The 17769-nt window shown below is 38.3% G+C and overlaps 1 protein-coding gene across 13 annotated transcripts in view; it reads left to right on the top strand.

Moving 5' to 3' along the window:
• The window catches only part of dmd (dystrophin), a 400034-nt gene that overhangs the window by 267074 nt on the left and 115191 nt on the right, over window positions 1–17769 (top strand). For all 13 annotated transcript variants that reach the window (XM_038282138.1, XM_038282143.1, XM_038282134.1 and 10 more), the window contains 7 exons: window positions 4483–4628; window positions 10300–10400; window positions 11218–11329; window positions 11418–11531; window positions 11706–11861; window positions 11941–12111; window positions 16438–16620. In XM_038282138.1, the coding sequence (XP_038138066.1) occupies window positions 4483–4628; window positions 10300–10400; window positions 11218–11329; window positions 11418–11531; window positions 11706–11861; window positions 11941–12111; window positions 16438–16620 (983 nt within the window). The remainder of the gene's footprint in view (window positions 1–4482; window positions 4629–10299; window positions 10401–11217; window positions 11330–11417; window positions 11532–11705; window positions 11862–11940; window positions 12112–16437; window positions 16621–17769) is intronic.

Genomic DNA, 17769 nt, shown 5'->3' with positions numbered 1-17769 from the left:
GTTACTTTTCTGGAAATCCTGCATCTTTAGCTGTGATGTGTTACCAAGGTAACCAGCGTAAACCATCTTCCCGTTTCCAGCTAACGTTTTAGCTGGCAGAAACTATTAGACTATTTGACAGGAACTTTTTTTGTAGGTGTCCTATAACCCTTTTTACCGGACACCTTACAGCCAATTAACCCGGACCAGGGCTCTGTCAGAACGTCCGCCCTAAACCCTAAATCCCTCAATCACTAAATAGAGAGTTGACTATATTGTATACTTTACAGATGATCACTACTTTTCGCTCCCCGTTGGTAACATTACTTCGCCTCCCCGCACCGTATCTCAGCCATCTTTGTTATTAGTCGCCCCTGTCATGGTAGCTAGAGCCTTGGGCGACAGCAGGCCACTGTGACAACAAATCCCATGATGCTTTGCGAGGAGAACCCTCCTCCCAAAGAATTCCGTGATATATCTGCTCGTCAAGAGAACATGGATGATCACTACTTTTTAAGGTGCATTTTGGGAAATTTCTTGTCCGCTACTTTTTCATCCACTAGTCATTCGGACACTCATCTGAAATGGGTATATACAGGTGCTGGTCATAAAATTAGAATATCATGAAAAAGTAGATTGATTTCAGTAATTCCATTTAAAAAGTGAAACTTGTATATTATATTCATACATTACATACAAACTCATATATTTCAGATGTTTATTTTGTTTAATTTTGATGATTACAAATGACAACAAATGAAAATCTCAAATTCATCATATCAGAAAATTAGAATATTGTGAAAAGGTTCAAAATTGATGGCCCCTGGTGCCACACTCTAATCAGCTAATTAACTCAAACCACCTGCAAAAGCCTTTAAATGGTCTTTCAGTCTAGTTCTATAGGCTACACAATCATGGGGAAGACTGCTGACTTGACAGTTGTCCAAAAGACGACCATCGACACCTTGCACAAGGAGGGCAAGACACAAAAGGTCATCGCTAAAGAGGCTGGCTGTTCACAGAGCTCAGTGTCCAAGCACATTAATAGAGAGGCGAAGGGAAGGAAAAGATGTGGTCGAAAAAAGTGTACAAGCAAGAGAGATAACCGCACCCTGGAGAGGATTGTGAAACAAAACCCATTCAAAAATGTGGGGGAGATTCAAAAAAAGTGGACTGCAGCTGGAGTGAGTGCTTCAAGAACCAACACACACAGACGTATGAAAGACATGGGTTTCTGCTGTCGCATTCCTTGTGTCAAGCCACTCTTGAACCACAGACAGCGTCAGAAGCGTCTTGCCTGGGCTAAAGAGAAACAGGACTGGACTGCTGGTGAGTGGTCCAAAGTCATGTTCTCTGATGAAAGTAAATTTTGCATTTCCTTTGGAAATCAAGGTCCCAGAGTCTGGAGGAAAAGAAGAGAGGCACTTCATCCACGTTGCTTGAAGTCCAGTGTAAAGTTTCCACAGTCAGTGATGGTTTGGGGTGCCATGTCATCTGCTGGTGTTGGTCCATTGTGTTTTCTGAGGTCCAGGGTCAACGCAGCCACATACCAGGAAGTTTTAGAGCACTTCATGCTTCCTGCAGCTGACCAACTTTTTGGAGATGCAGATTTCATTTTCCAACAGGACTTGGCACCTGCACACAGTGCCAAAGCTACCAGTACCTGGTTGAAGGACCATGGTATCCCTGTTCTTAATTGGCCAGCAAACTCTCCTGACCTTAACCCCATAGAAAATCTATGGGGTATTGTGAAGAAGAAGATGCAATACACCAGACCCAACAATTCAGAAGAGCTAAAAGCCACTATTGGAGCAACCTGGGCTATCATAACACCTGAGCAGTGCCACAGACTGATCGACTCCATGCCACGCCGCATTGCTGCAGTAATACAGGCCAAAGGAGGCCCAACTAAATACTGAGTGCTGTACATGCTCATACTTTTCATGTTCATACTTTTCAGTTGGCCAACATTTCTATAAATCCTTTGTTTTTATTGGTCTTCAGTAATATTCTAATTTTCTGATATGATGAATTTGAGATTTTCATTTGTTGTCATTTGTAATCATCAAAATTAAACAAAATAAACATCTGAAATATATGAGTTTGTATGTAATGTATGAATATTATATACAAGTTTCACTTTTTAAATGGAATTACTGAAATCAATCTACTTTTTCATGATATTCTAATTTTATGACCAGCACCTGTAGTGCCCTATATACAGTCATGGCCAAACGTATTGAGAATGACACAAATATTATATTTTCACATGACCTGCTGCCTTCTGGTTTTCATGTGTGTATGTCCGATGATGTCATCACATTCAAAAATACAATTGCAATCATATTATGAGTAACAAAAGCTTTTAATGACAGAATGAGTTAATGCAGCAAGTCAATATTTGCAGTGACCTCTGCAATTTTCCCTGGAATGCTCTCAATTAACTTCTGGACCAAATCTTGACTAATAGCAGTCCATTCTTGCACAATCAATTATTGCATTTTGTCAGAATTCCTAGGTTTTCTTTTGTCCACCCGTCTCTTGATGATTGACCACAAGTTTTCAATGAGATTAAGATCAGGGGAGTTTCCAGGCCATGGACCAAAAATCTTTATGTTTTGTTACCTGAGCCAGTTATATATCACCTTTGCTTTATGGCAAGGTGCTCCATCATGCTGGAACAGGCATTGTTCATCACCAAACTGCTCTTGGACGGTTGGGAGAAGTGGCTCTCGGAGGACATTCTGGTACCATTCTTTATTCATGGCTGTGTTTTTAGGTAAGACTGTGAGAGAGCCGACTCCCTTGGCTGAGAAGCAACCCCACACACGAATGGTTTCAGGATGCTTTACAGTTGGCATGAGACAAGACTGGTGGTAGCGCTCACCTCGTCTGCTCCCAACAGGCTGTTTTCCAGATGTCCCAAACAATCGGAAAGGGAATTCATCAGAGAAAATGACTTGACCTCAGTCCTCAGCAGTCCACTCCCTGTACCTTTTGCAGAGTATCACTCTGTCCCTGATGTTTTTCCTGGAGGGAAGTGGCTTCTTTGCTGCCCTCCTTGAGACCAGGCCTTGCTCCAAGAGTCTCCGCCTCACGGTGCGTGCAGATCCACTCGCACCTGCCTGCTGCCATTCCTGAGCAAGCTCTGCACTGCTGGTAGCCCCATCCCGCAGCTGAAACACTTTTAAGAGACGGTCCTGGCACTTGCTGGTCTTTCTTGGGCGCCCTGGAGCCTTTTTGGCAACAATGGAACCTCTCTCCTTGAAGTTCTTGATGATGCAATAGATTGTTGACTGAGGTGCAATCTTTCTAGCTGCGATTCTCTTTCCTGTTAGGCCATTTTTGTGCAGTGCAATGAGGACTGCACGTGTTTCTTTAGAGATAACCATGGTTCACAGAAGAGAAACAATGATGCCAAGCACCAGCCTCGTGACAGATTGATCTCCAGCCCTGTCCTCATCACCACCCACACCTGTGTTAATGGAGCAATCACTGAAACGATGTTAGCTGGTCCTTTTAAGGCAGGGCTTCAATGACGTTGAAATGTGTTTTAGGGGATAAAGTTCATTTTCTAGGCAAATATTGACTTTGCAATTAATTGCTGTTAAAACTGAAGCAGTAAACTTTGTAAATATTAACATTTGAATCATTCTCAAAACTTTTGGCCATGACTGTAGTGGTTAGGCTGGCCACTTCCCTCCAGCTCCCAGTGACCCACTCCTTCTCCTGGGCGTGCATAGTTTTTTACTCTGACTCCACCCTTTCTCTGAATTACAGGGTCTGACCAGGAGAAGGCGCTTCTTTTCAGTCAGTCATGACAGAAAGAATATTTTAGTACAAAGATTGATGCTTAAAAAGGAAGTGTAGGAGACCAGCCAAGGAAAATGGTAAAATTTTTAATGGCTCCCACTGTACTTCGTCCTCGTGCACATGCAGGTCACATTGGGGCTGTGAGGGTTCAGACTGGGGTCTGATAGTGGCTGCCATCAGTTGGTAGTTTGATCGACCATGCAGAAAAACATCGGATTTCAGCCAAAAATATCGGAATTGAGCTTCAAGCCCTGCTGAGGGAATGTAGCCTTATTCTAAAACTTTTCTAAAAAAAAAATAAATAAATTTCTGTGCTTAAAATAGAGTAAAAATTCATTTATAGCACATATTCATCCTTCTGTTGTTTATTTTTACTTTTATTAACAATCATTAGTTCTTCACTGTTTTAACACTTCATTAATTTAATAACCAGTTTTAGTTGTTTTTTTTATTTTTTGGACTTATTTATATTTAATCTATAATTAAATCTGCTGTTTGTGTATCTATGCTCAGATAAGCACAAAAGAAAAGCGTATTTTTAATTGTCCATAATTTCACCGGTGAACTAAAAGTCCATGTGGTTCTAAAAACTTTTTTATTTTATTTTCTAGTTTCATCTCGTTTGCTAAAACTGCAACAAGTCTAGGCTACCTTTCAGCCTCTAAAGCATATTTTCATTTCTGTCCTCAGTTTTGGAAAGCCTGCCCCCAGCCCAATACAAAGAGACCATATCCACGCTGTTGGCATGGTTACAGCAGTGCGAAGCCAAACTTTCCGTCCCATCAACGGCTGTTACAGAGTATCCAATTATGGAGCAGAGACTCAAGGATCTACAGGTATGCACTGAAGATTCTTTTCTCTGTAAGCATGAGAGAATGTAAATAAAGTTGCTGTTTAAACCTTTAAACCATGTACAGTGGGGGGAGGGGGGTATCAAAACTTTTTTAGGGTGTTTTAAGAAGAGCTGATATAGCTGGGAGTGCAGAGCAAGCATGCTTGCTCCACCAATGTTCAAAATTATATCATAGCTAATTGCCATTGAGAACAACTCCAAATCTCTAAAACTGTATTTTATGTTTACGAAACCAATTAAAACACACCAAAAATCCAAGATTTATATACCCTTTATATTTTTCTCCCTTTTCTCCTTTCTCCATTTCCCTCTTCTTCTCTCCACTTACTCTTTTTCTTTTTGACTTCTTCTTCAGGTTTTCTCTTGTCCCCTCTTGCTGTAGTATTTCTATTTTCTCCCTTTTGTATGCAAAATCTTATTTAGCCTTTCTTGGCCTTGGTAAATCTTGCAATGAGGAGGTCCCCCATGAACCCCCAAAGCCTGAAGCTTTCCTGGAATTATTGTTCATAAAGATCTTAGGGAAGCTTCTCAAAATGAACAAATCATGTAATTAATCATAATATTTTTGGCTTGTTTTTTTTAAATAAACTGCTAAAAATGTTGTTGATTAACTGCGTCTATCTATCTATCTATCTATCTATCTATCTATCTATCTATCTATCTATCGTCTATCTATCTATCATCTATCTATCTATCTATCTATCTATCTATCATCTATCTATCTATCTATCTATCTATCTATCTATCTATCTATCTCTCTGTCATCTATCTATCTATCTATCATCTATCTATCTATCTATCTATCTATCTATCTATCTATCTATCTATCTATCTATCTATCTATCTATCTATCTATCTATCTATCTATCTATCTATCTATCTCTCTGTCATCTATCTATCTATCTATCTATCTATCTCTCTGTCATCTATCTATCTATCTATCTATCTATCATCTATCTATCTATCTATCTATCTATCTAATTTATTTTTTGCGTCTTTTTGGTGCTTGTTTTAGTAGTGTTTACCTCTGTTTACAAATCCCTAAAATGACCGAGATGGGACTGGTTTTATGTTTCTCCCAGGCTGTGCGAGCCTTTAATCAGTTTTTACTATAAGTAGTAAGGTTTTATTATCAGTTACACTGAGTGAAAGGATGCCTCCTGTTACACTTTGAAGCAGCAGGCAGAGGAAGATCACGGCGTTTGTGGATCATTAGCTGGAAGCTTGATTTTAAACCCTTCAGCCACAGTAGGAAAGTTTATCTGATAGAAGAGGCGCTAACCTGGAAATTCACGTCGGTTTATGTGACGGATGCGGTTTCAGCTTGGTTAAAGGACACAATTTCAAATGAGGATATCAAATTAATCATAAATTTGCCTTTTAAAACACTTATATTGATCTCAGTACCAACACTTTCGGAAGGATTTTGACTTTATATTTACACAAGCTATTGTTTTTTTTTAGGTTCCAGCGAAGAGATTAAAAAGAAAAAACACTTTTTCCAACCTGTTTTTTTTTTATTTTTAAAGCCACCCATAGATCTCATAAGAGCATTCCCTGCTTCATCCTCTGTCAAAGTTATTTTCCGTCTTCCATTTTGCTTTTTAAAAGCTTTTCTCTCCGGCTTCCTTCACCAAAACAAGACTGGTTAAGTGGACGTCATGGAAGCCATCTTGTACCGTGAATGTACTTGTATTGTTAGAAGGGAGAGTTTTTCAATTCACAAGAATGCGAGTACATTCTTGACAAGAACACAGGAAGGTATAGACTTGGGGAAAACGTAGCATGAATCTGGATATTAGCCCTGGCTGCGGTTAGCCTCGGAGGTCCGCTGATTAACACGGTCCTTCACTATTTGAACTTTTTTTTTTAAATCACGCACTTAATCAGTAAATAGGCTCTATAATGAAGCTTAAAACTATACAATGTCAAACGATGTTAAAACGTACTTTTATAGAACATTAAAGTAAGGTTTTAACTTAATACTAGCTTTGTGAGCGCTCAGCTGGAAGCTGCTGCTGCCGCAGTGCATGCTGGGACAGCTGTCAATCTCAAGAACGGACAAGTCTGCTCTGATGCATGCTGGGTAAAGAGGGAGGGACGACAACAACATCCGGGGATTTTGTCCGTTCTCTGTCTTGTGTTCTTCAGAACTTGAACATTACCAGGGCTGAGGCTGATGGCGTTTCACGAACACATGAGAACGCACAAGTACAGATATTGGGTGCATTCGATTGTGTGGGGGGGGACAGGTCATGTCGCTGCAATCTGAACATTAGATGTTGCTGATAATTATGCATTACAGCTTTAGCTATTTCCCCAAACCAATTTAACATTTGACTTTTTCTGAATTTTCTTTCTTATTTTTTAATAAAAGACAAACGGATATCTTATTTACATCAAGCCCAACTTATTTTAGGAGCAACATGTGAATGAAATGAGTGAAATCTGTACTTTCACACATGCTTCTATGCCTAAATGCGAATATAACGCTCGCCAGTGTTGCCAACTTGTCGCTTTCGTCGCTATATTAAGCGACTTTTCAGACCACACTAGCGCTTTTAGTTTAAAAAAGCTCCTAGCACCAAATGTAGCAACTTTTTTTCTGGTACTGGAGACTTTGGCGACAACATATAGAAGCACAGAACTCTGCTCTCCAGAGCGATTAGATTCACAACCCACCTCCTGCTCTCCTCTCTCTTGTCTGCTGTCATGATTCATGCAGGGCAGTCTGCCTGCACGCTGCGCCGCAGTAGAGAGAGAGAATCTTTAAACTTCTAAGCTGTTACTAATCTCATTAAGGATTAAAAATTATTTATAAAGCAAGTTTTATAAAAATGAACCGGTGCTTTTTTAAATTTCTCTCCCTTTCTGCTATTGGCTACTTTCTTCTTCTTTCCAGACACTAAGGCTATGCGCAGTAGAGGATGCAATGACATCACAAGCCAGTGGCTCTGGGTTTACGGAAGTAAACATGGATGGTAGTGCTGGAGAGCATCTATCGATGATTCTAAACCTTAAAACCTCAATCTTTTCAAGATGGTTAAAAAAAATACTGCTCTGCGCATCATCGTCCGCCATGGTTGTTGTTTTTCTTGCCATTTCTTCATAGCAAGACCCAGAATAGTGACCTTTGTCGGGTATTAATGACGTTCAGACAGGATGGATGGGACCTGGCGGTTCAGACACAGGTCGCGTTGGAAAAGATCAGCTTCGTATCGGATTCAGGACCACATAGCCAAGTGGCCTGGGTCGCATTGGAAAAAATAGGATCTGTGTTGTTCAGATGCAGGTCACATGTGGGCACTTCAGGCTGCGGTGTGAACACAGCCTAACTGGCATGCAGTGTGGAAATAAATGGCTTATCTATGTTTATTTAGTTTTCTTGTTTCTTTCTATAAAATGCTAATACCCTCAGCTATATTTCTGCACTGCTTTGACAGACCAAAAAAAGGGAATTGGAGCGGTTTTGAATCTCCTACAGTTGGATGACATGAAATATGCAAAAAGCGCCTTATAGCGCCTTTTAGGACAGCCAGTAGCGAATTTTTTTGTAGTGGAGTTGGAAACACTGATGCTTGCACTGTACAGCCCTCTAGAATTGGCTACATATACAGTGGCACATAGAGTATACCACTATCAACATGATGCCCAAGAGTGGCTAATGTAATATCATTTAGAACCCGTGTGTTGTTAAGTCCAACCAAAACCCAGCAACCTTCTTTATGGTTGATTGATTGAAAATAAGCTTCAACTTATTATTAGGTCTCCAGTGTTTTGGTCAGGCTCTCTAAAAATAAATCTAAGTCAGAAAAAAAAAATAAACCCCCTCTGTAGAGATGGCTTTTTAACCAAGGGGTACGTGTAAAGTGAATGTGTGTGTCTGCAACCCTGTAATTACAGGAGGCGGATGAGCAAAATCCCAATGGAGCGAGTCGCTGTCTCGCTTTATCTCAATATCTACCTAGAAATGCACACACACATTCACGCAGCAGCGGGAAAGCCATTACGCTGCCAATTTTAACGCCAGAGAAATAACATTTCAGGCCCTGATACGTAACAATAATCCATATCTGCTTTCAAAAAGATACAATTTCGGATTAGTCACATTGATTTTGATTTTAAATGAAGTGAAGAGTACATTGGAGCTGCAAGTGTGCATTCATGAATATGTGTGCATGTCAGCTGCATTTGATAGTAGCCTCTTACTGTAGCCTGCACTTAATTAGAGTTGCAGATAATAATTAGGGATTCATCCTGCATGCTGATAAGCTGTTATTTATTCAGTTCCACTCGTAGCCTATAGCTCTCATTATATGTGAAATAAATTAGCCATTCCTCAGGTGATGGGGGGGTCAGATTAAAGATGTCAAGATGATTGAAAAAAAATTAAATGATAGATTATGACAGATTAAATCCACAGCTCCTTAAAGGATCTACCACTTGCATAACTCAATAACTGGAGTCAACCCACATACTTTTAAAGATGGGATTTCTAAAGTAGGGGGTCACAAGGCATCAAGTGGGGAATTTCAAGATGGTTTTCACAATCACTGTGATGTAATCCCAGAGGATAAATAAATGTTAATCCCATGAAATAGATATATGTACCATGAAATGAGTAGATGTATCCTTTATTTATTTTTATGCAATTTAAATATCATACACTATAAAATGCACAATTAAATAGCATAAAATCCGATTAAAATATTTAAAATCAACTGTTAAACAGTTAAGCTAATACTTTATTGTCATTCAAAAAATATATGTAAATATTACATGTTTAATTTTATTTGTCAATAAATATAGAGTGAAATAACAAATTGATTTTTTTTATACATTATAAAATAAGTGTGAATCCCATGAAAAAAAAAAAAAATTTACCATGTAAAAAGGATGTAATATATATATTTTCTAATACAGAATTCAAATACTAAAAGTTAAAAAATGCATGATTAAATAATTAAAAATGATATTGCATAATTAAAATTATGTTTTGAATATTTATCATTTAAAAGATCGTTTTTTTTAATATAATTTACTGCTAGAATACAGTTAAAACAGAGACGTATACCCAAGCGTCCACTTCACTAAAACAAAGTAATGAATAGCCTAACAGTATTTCAGAGCAACATAACAACATACAATTAATCATGTTTATCACAATTTATAGATTTAGTAACCTAATAGGTTCCTGGTTTGTTTTAACTCATAAATGAGTTTAAAAACGTGTAAGAACAATTTCTTAATTTATTTAGTCAGTAATTAACACATCGGGCATCTATAAAAACAATAAATAAATAAAATGAATGTTAGAACTGTAACTGTACAGTCATATGTTTAAATTACTGTTTTTCATCACAATGTTTTTATCACTGCTGCTTACCTTATGAAGGGGCACTTGTGTGTTCAAAATGACGAAATAAAATCTATCTAGGTCTAAGTCATATGAATGAGGTTTGAAAAAAAAAAGTGCAAACAGAAGTTGCTGTGTACAAGTTATATCCTAAAAGATTTAATGTACTTTTTCCTGTACTCTCTGGATTTAGACTCTTTCCATATAAATCTCTTCATACAGAATCTTCAATAACCCCTGCTTTGCTGTTTGTTTGGTCTTATCTTTCCCATGGTTTTTGTCTCTGCTTCCCTCTCAGGCTCTTCAGGTATCCCTGGCTGAACACCAGAGGGAGGTGGACTACTTGACATCAGCCGTGGAGCAGGTCTTCCAGAAAGCTCCAGCAGACATAAGTCAAAAGTAAGACTTAACATTATAAGCCTTAGGAGAGCTTTGAACATGCAGAGCGTTTCCTGCTAATTGGTTTCTGGTTAATTTCAGGTGTGCTGTGGTCTCAGACACCTTTAGCTTTAAATATGGCGCCAGGATTCTGCCAAAACTGCTCACAATAAATAATCCTATGAGCAACTACTCCTCACACACATATTTAACATGTCACATGCGCCCCAATGAAGCCCCAACATATCACCCACGTGAGTTCTTGCTCCTTCTCTAACCGCTTTGCTTCAAGAGTTGGAAGGTTGGTTAGGAAAGTTATTTTTTGATATAACATGGTCGGGATGAATTCTGGATTCTGAGTGAATGTAGGTTGTCTTTTAAAAAAGGTCATCGGACATCGACAAAAAGTTTACGAGCGTTTGTATAAAGTAAAGCTGCTCATAGGAGTATTTATTACGTGTGTGCACTTTTGGCAGAATCCTGATGTCATATTTAAAGGTCATTATACGAAGCATAGGGGGACACAGAGATATCTTCTGAAACTAAATAAAACATTGCTAGAAGGCCAAGTAGGTTGAATTCACTCCACATGGAATGAGAATACTCATGGCTGCTTTAGATCGCTGCCAAGGAGGATATAACAACCTCTTGTGCACAGCCCAAACCAGCTCCTGTCTGTAAATAGCCATTAGCCCTGGCGTTTTAGCTACAAACCACACTGATGGCATTTTAAAAAATATATCTGGGTGCAGCTTTATCCCTTCACATGGGTTTAGTTTCTTTGATTGTTAGCAGATGTGGAGATAAGATGCCCACAGGAGTTCCTCTTGTGTTGTAGGTATCGTATAGAGATGGATGGCATAATGGCGCGCTGGAGACGACTTGGCTCCACTCTGGCAGACAGTGTCCAGAGAATCCAGGAGCTCATGGCCAAACTGATGCAGTTTGAGGTGAAACCAAAGCAATGTTTTTGACAAAGATGGACCAAATGTACATGTTATGTTCTAGTCTGACTCTCTGTCCGCCTCCCTCTGCTAGAATGACGTGAAGACTCTGAAGAAATGGATGGCAGATGTGGATGTCTTTCTGAATGAGGAGTGGCCTGCTCTGGGTGACTCTGAAGCTCTGGAAAAACAGTTAGAGCAGTGCACTGTAAGAAAACAAGCATGAATCTACAATCTAGATACATTGTTTTTTCAACTGACGATTATATTACTTGAAGGGTTTTTGAAAAATCACCCTGAATTGCAAACAAAATCGATGGTTAATGGTTAACAATCACCCGGGCCATTCTCTATCTCTTGTGCCCTTTTTAAAAAAAAATAGGCTCTAGTAAACGACATCCACACCATCCAACCCAGCGTGAACGGAATCAACGAAGTGGGTCTATACCTTAAGAAAGAAGCAGAGCCACCCTATGCCATTCACATCCAAAAGGAACTGGATCAGCTGAATGCTCAGTGGGAGAATGTCTGCAAACAGGTCTGCAACAACTGCACACAGAACATTTATGTCTGACTTTATTTATCCTTGACGTCATTCACCTCTCTACTCTCTTTAGGCCTATGCAAAGAAGTCTGCCCTCAAAGGGGGCCTGGACAAGACTATGGCCTTGAGGAAAGAGATGCAAGAAATGCAAGAATGGATAAACCAGGCAGAGGAAGACTATCTGGAGAGAGATTTCACATACAAGACGCCAGAAGAGCTTCGCAAGGCTGTCGAGGAACTCAAGGTATGTCTTCTAAGGTTTTCTCAATGACAATTAAGTTGAAACTAAGTAGTGAGACTAACTTTCAAGAGAAAGATTTATGAGATTCCTAACTTAGTCCTGTCTTTTACTTTGTTTTTCTATTGCAAAACCATTGTCCAAAAGTATTCCCTTCACCTTATGTGCAGAGGAACACACACCTACATTTTGCCAAGATGACAAAGCTCTGCACTCTAAGCAACCTGATTCTCTTGCTCAGTCCTCAGAGACAGAATTCCTTGCGCTTTTGGACAGACTTGAGGGGTGTTGAAGACTTTTTTAGACAAAGTGATGATGGCCATATTCCATTTTTAGAAATGCTAAAGATTCATAAATATTGAGCATACTTTGACCTCCTCATGTCTTACCAAATAACCTTAACGGTTACAGCTAGCAATATCTTCTGACCAATTTGTTTAGAAGCCGTAACAGATAAAATGTCCCAGTATGGAGTAAGAAAAAATAAGGATAATTTTCATTTGGGAAGGGATCATTCTGAAATTATATGGTGAAATTGATGCTCTCACTATTCCTTTTTACTCTTTACACCTCTGACTTCCAGTATTAGAGTCTTGTTACCTGCAGAAACAGGAACATGTTGAATCCTATTAACATCATGGGAGACGAAGTAGAGATGGTGGAGTAGTATAAATACCTTGGTGTTCACCTGGACAACAAACTAGACTGGAGACGCAACTGTGAGGTGATCTAAAAGAACAGGGACAGAGCATATTGTACTTACTAAAGATACTGATGTTTTTGAGTGTTTGCAACAAGATGCTACATATCCTAAAGTCTGTTGGGGAGCGTGTGATCCCTTTCTACATCCTCTGCTGCGGTAACCGCATCAGAGTAAATTACTTAAAAAAAAAAAAAAAAAAAGCTTAACAAGTTATTAAAGAAGGTCAGCTATGTTCTAGGAGCTCTTCTAGAACCTCTGAAAATTGTTTCACAAAGAAGAATTCTTCATAAAGTGAAGAACATTATGGACAGCATTGTTTGGGGTTCCCCAGTGACATAAATCAGAATTAACTTCCATATAAACATATTAGATTAAACTCTTCCATATAATATACAAAAAAGTGCATAAAAACACTAGTGAAAAGCTCTCACATAAACTTGTGAAAACATTTACCTTTTATATAACTTACTCAAAAGCTCTCATACGAAGTAGTGAGAACTGTTGGTAAAAAGCTTTACCTTTCGTACACACCACTGAAAAGCTTTCATATACACTACTAAAAAGGTTTCATACATACTACTGAAAAGCTTTTATGTACACAACTAAAAAGGAATACGGTTTTTCAGTAGTGTATTAGAATTTTTTTAGTAGTGTATATGAAAGCTTTTTAGTAGTATGTATGAAAGCTTTTCAGTAGTGTATATGAGAGCGTTTTAGTAGTGTGTATGAAACCTTTTCAGTAGTGTGTTTGAAAGCTTTTCGGTAGTGTATATGAGAGCATTTCAGTAGTGTGTATGAAACCTTTTCAGTTGTGTTTGAAAGCTTTTCAGTTGTGTGTTTGAAAGCTTTTCGGTAGTATGTATGAAAGATTTTCAGTAGTGTGTATGAAAGCTTTTCAGTAGTGTATATGAGAGAATTTCAGTAGTGTGTATGAAAGCTTTTCAGTAGTGTATATGAGAGCTTTTCAGTAGTGTGGATAAAACCTTTTCAGTTGTGTGTTTGAAAGCTTTTCAGTAGTATGTATGAAAGATTTTCAGTAGTGTGTATGAAAGCTTTTCAGTAGTGTATATGAGAGCTTTTCAGTAGTTTGTATGAAACCTTTTCAGTTGTGTGTTTGAAAGCTTTTCGGTAGTATGTATGAAAGCTTTTTAGTAGTCTATATGAGAGCTTTTCAGTAGTGTGTATGAAACCTTTTCAGTTGTGTGTATGAAACCTTTTCAGTTGTGTGTATGAAACCTTTTCAGTTGTGTGTTTGAAAGCTTTTCGGTAGTATGTATGAAAGCTTTTCAGTAGTGTATATGAAAGCTTTTTAGTAGTATGTATGAAAGGTAAAGCTTTTCACTAGTTTATATAAACAGTTCTCACTACTTTGTTTGAGAGCTTTTGAGTAGGTTATTTAAGCTTTTCACCAGTGTTTGTGCAAGGTTTTCAGTAGGCTATATAAGAGGTCAAAGTTTTCACTAGTTTATGTGAGAGCATTTCACTGGTGTTTATGCATGTTTTTCAGTATATTACATGAAAGAGTTTAATTTAATATGTGTATATGAAAGTTAATTTTGATTTATGTCCCTGGGGGGTCCCCACAGCATTGAGCATCCTCTTAAGAAGGTTTTATAAACTGCAACAAAGTGTCTTCAATCAGAGGCTTCTCCAGACCTTGTGCAATACACACCACTACAGAGGAGCCTTCCTGCTTACAGCTATCAGCACCTACAATTTGACAAAAAGTTACTGCAACATTTAAGTTCCCTTTGGGATTAATAAAGTATTTTAGAATTGAATTGTCAGGAAGTCTAAGCATGTGGACGTGTACTGTCGTTGTCAGGGGGCAGGAGGTATTTTGGGACATAACAGAGTTGTTTCAGTGCGTGTGTTGTCTTCGGTTGGATCTCCACACAAGATTATTTATTATTGAATGCATCACAGGGTAAGGGGTCAGTTAAAAAAACATTTCTTCCCTCACAAATTTGTTCTGTTTTTGCTTTCGGTCAAAGTCAAATGTTTCAAATTATACAATAATTTTGGATGCAGCAATCTGTTTATTAGAGAAAAACAACTCTCTGAACCAAGCCTGGCTGAGAGGAGGGGAAAAAAAGAAAAAGCAAACTCCCCCTTAACCCAACAACCCTTGGCAGCTTTTTGTGCCAACAGCATTTGGAAAGAACACCAAGTTCTTTGCAGAATAGTTTTAATTTAGTAGTGTTGGAAGGTTTTTCAGCCTGATTTTGGTCACTATCCCGTTAAGTCATCCCAAATTTGTTCAGGCTATTGGTTAACTGATGGCCTGATGTTAAAATTCAGAACGGTCTGGTAGAGAGTAGAATATTTAGCTGCATTATTTATATTTGTTTCACCCTGTCCTGAAGCTCCAGACTTTGACACTGATCTTTTAATGAAATTCTTTGGTTTAGCGTCAGATTTAAAGGGTTGCTTTCATATTTTCAGATAATCCATCTGGATTAAAATGTCTCACTCTTTCATAAATTAAGTTGCCATTTTGTGTTTACTCAGGTTATTTGGACGAAAAGAAACATCAGTCATGATACATCAATACTGGAAGTTACTCTTTATTTACAGGGACTCTTAAAATCGCAAACTTTGATGTATTTGAGATTTTGTGTAGTAGACAGGCCTAAAAATAGCGCCTAACTTTGATGTGGAATTTTTATCAGAATAGATCTCTGAAACAAGGTGGTGGCTCCATTATCCTGTGGGGAAGCTTTTCTTCAGAAGGAGTAGAGAAGCTGCTCCAATCTTATGGAGGTAGATAAAGGATGAGCTAATGAAAGACTTCTGAATAAAAAATCCGGATGTTACAACAAAGTATTGGACACGGGCAGACGATATGAATGCACCTCACAATAATTCGGCTTTTTTATTCTTTAGTGTTGAAAACAATGTTTTCTTGTCCACTTTGCTAGTTTGGTATTTAAAATGAATTTGTGTTTCTTGCAGTAACCTTTAAGATGCGGATAACTTTGTGGCAGTTGATTCTACCATATGGATGGTTGCTGGATATTTATTAATCAGAAAGAACTTCTCTGTGAAATCACTCTGCTGAGCTAGATTTACAATTAGGCCCCAGGTCTGACGGACTCTCCCTCCTCTTCGTCACTCCCGTCCTAAATGTGAATAATTCAGACCCCATAACGCCTCCAGGCTTCCGAGCTTTTATTGTTGAAATCCGTCTTTCACTCACTGCTTTGTGTCCTATTCGTCAGTGCCTTCCATCTACTCCCCAGATTCCTGAATTCTGTATAAAATTGCATTGACTTTCCATCCACTGCCAATATCTTTTTTGTTTAGTTTGCATAACTTGAATATAATAGATTTGTGAATTCTCCCTCTGGCACTGTTTGCCTTGTGATATCTCCCACAGCCTCGGCAGAGGAAGCCTCTCACCCTGCTGAGCACAAAGGAAAAAAAAAGGAAGTTTAAATCAGATTCAGTCTCCTTATTTCACTCATATTTTATCCTTCTTCCTTTGCTTCTTTTATACTCCCACCATCCTTCATTTCTTCTCTTACTTCTGCTCCAAACCCAACTTGGAAATTATTCTACATGTTGTATAAAAAATAAAAAATCTTGCTAAAATAAATTGTTTTTCCTTTATTCTATCTTTTTTCTAGAGGGCCCAGGAGGAGGTCCACTCCAAGGAGCAAAAGGTCAAACTCCTGACTGACAGCGTTAACAGTTTTATAGGCAAAGCCCCGCCCACGGCCCATGATGCATTGCGTTCAGAACTGAGCATCCTCACAGCCAACTATCAGAGATTGTGTAGTCGCCTGGATGGGAAATGTAAAACTCTAGAGGTAAAGTACTTTGTTTCTTTTCAGCCAAGGGGTGCAAACGTCCTGCAAATAAGCAGCAATTTCAAAAACTACTGCATATACAAAAAGGACACTAAGACACAGACGCTACTAAAGAGGAATTTTGCAATCACAGGCAATAGAGAGGACTAAACAAACTGAAAATACATAATGTATGCTAACACACAAGCTAAACACATGCAAAGTGGAGGGGCAGAGAAACTTCAAAGTAGCAGTGCATAATTGGAGAAATCCAGACCACTGGTGGGAGTCCATCTTCAATGTGTTTGCAAGCCTTTTGTCTTTGCAGTAGTTTTTGCTATGCAGTCATGATTTTGTTTTGTATGCATTTGAATCTCAGGGTCTCTATACTATCAGTGTTTGTCAGGATTAATGCTATTAATGATATATTTCTATAATGTCAGAATTTGGTGTATTTTGTATAAGAGAAATATTCTTACATCATTTTACTTTATTTTACGTCATCCTACTTCATTTTATTTGGTTAAAACCATAAACAATGTAGTCTGGTGCAAATTAGAGGTAAGCTGATACATGGTGCTAATGTTTGCATCAGCCGATACTTGCATTCTTTCATGGCTTCCTTAGTTCATTAAGCAGCCATGTATTGAGATCGCATGCAGTATTTGCTATCATTTGCTATAAGCCAAAATATATTTTGTATGGAGTGAATTTGGTTCCATTATCGTTAGAAGCAAAGAACCTGTAAACCAGTAAATAGAAATGTTTAAATATCTAATCAAAAAACAAAACTTAGAAAAACTTCTGAGCAAAAAAATTAAATCTAATTTCTCATTTTCAGATAGTATTAAAAATTCTTTTCAAATGACATTTTACAGAACTCCTTCTCTCCACTTTTGACGGTTGGCTTTTCTCTGCAGTGAGGAATTAAAGCTACAGTGTGTAATAATTACAGGGATATACAGTCAGAAATGTAATATATTATACATAACTATGTTATTTATCATCATCTACGAGCTCAGCCTCTTAACCTTAATATTTGCGTTGCCTTAGAATTCGTTATTTATAATCACATAGGAGCGGGTCTCGCAGCCATGGAGGCAGACATCTTTGCGCTACGGCAGCGCAGAGCCAACAAACTAGCGATTGCGAGATCCCCAAAACGTCACA

Source organism: Cyprinodon tularosa, unplaced genomic scaffold (assembly GCF_016077235.1).
Source record: "Cyprinodon tularosa strain WSP-4 unplaced genomic scaffold, ASM1607723v1 ctg18, whole genome shotgun sequence".
NCBI classification, from domain to species: Eukaryota; Metazoa; Chordata; class Actinopteri; order Cyprinodontiformes; family Cyprinodontidae; genus Cyprinodon; species Cyprinodon tularosa.
The sequence above is the reverse complement of the archived record's forward strand: the minus strand, read 5'-3'. Positions and strand labels throughout refer to the sequence as shown.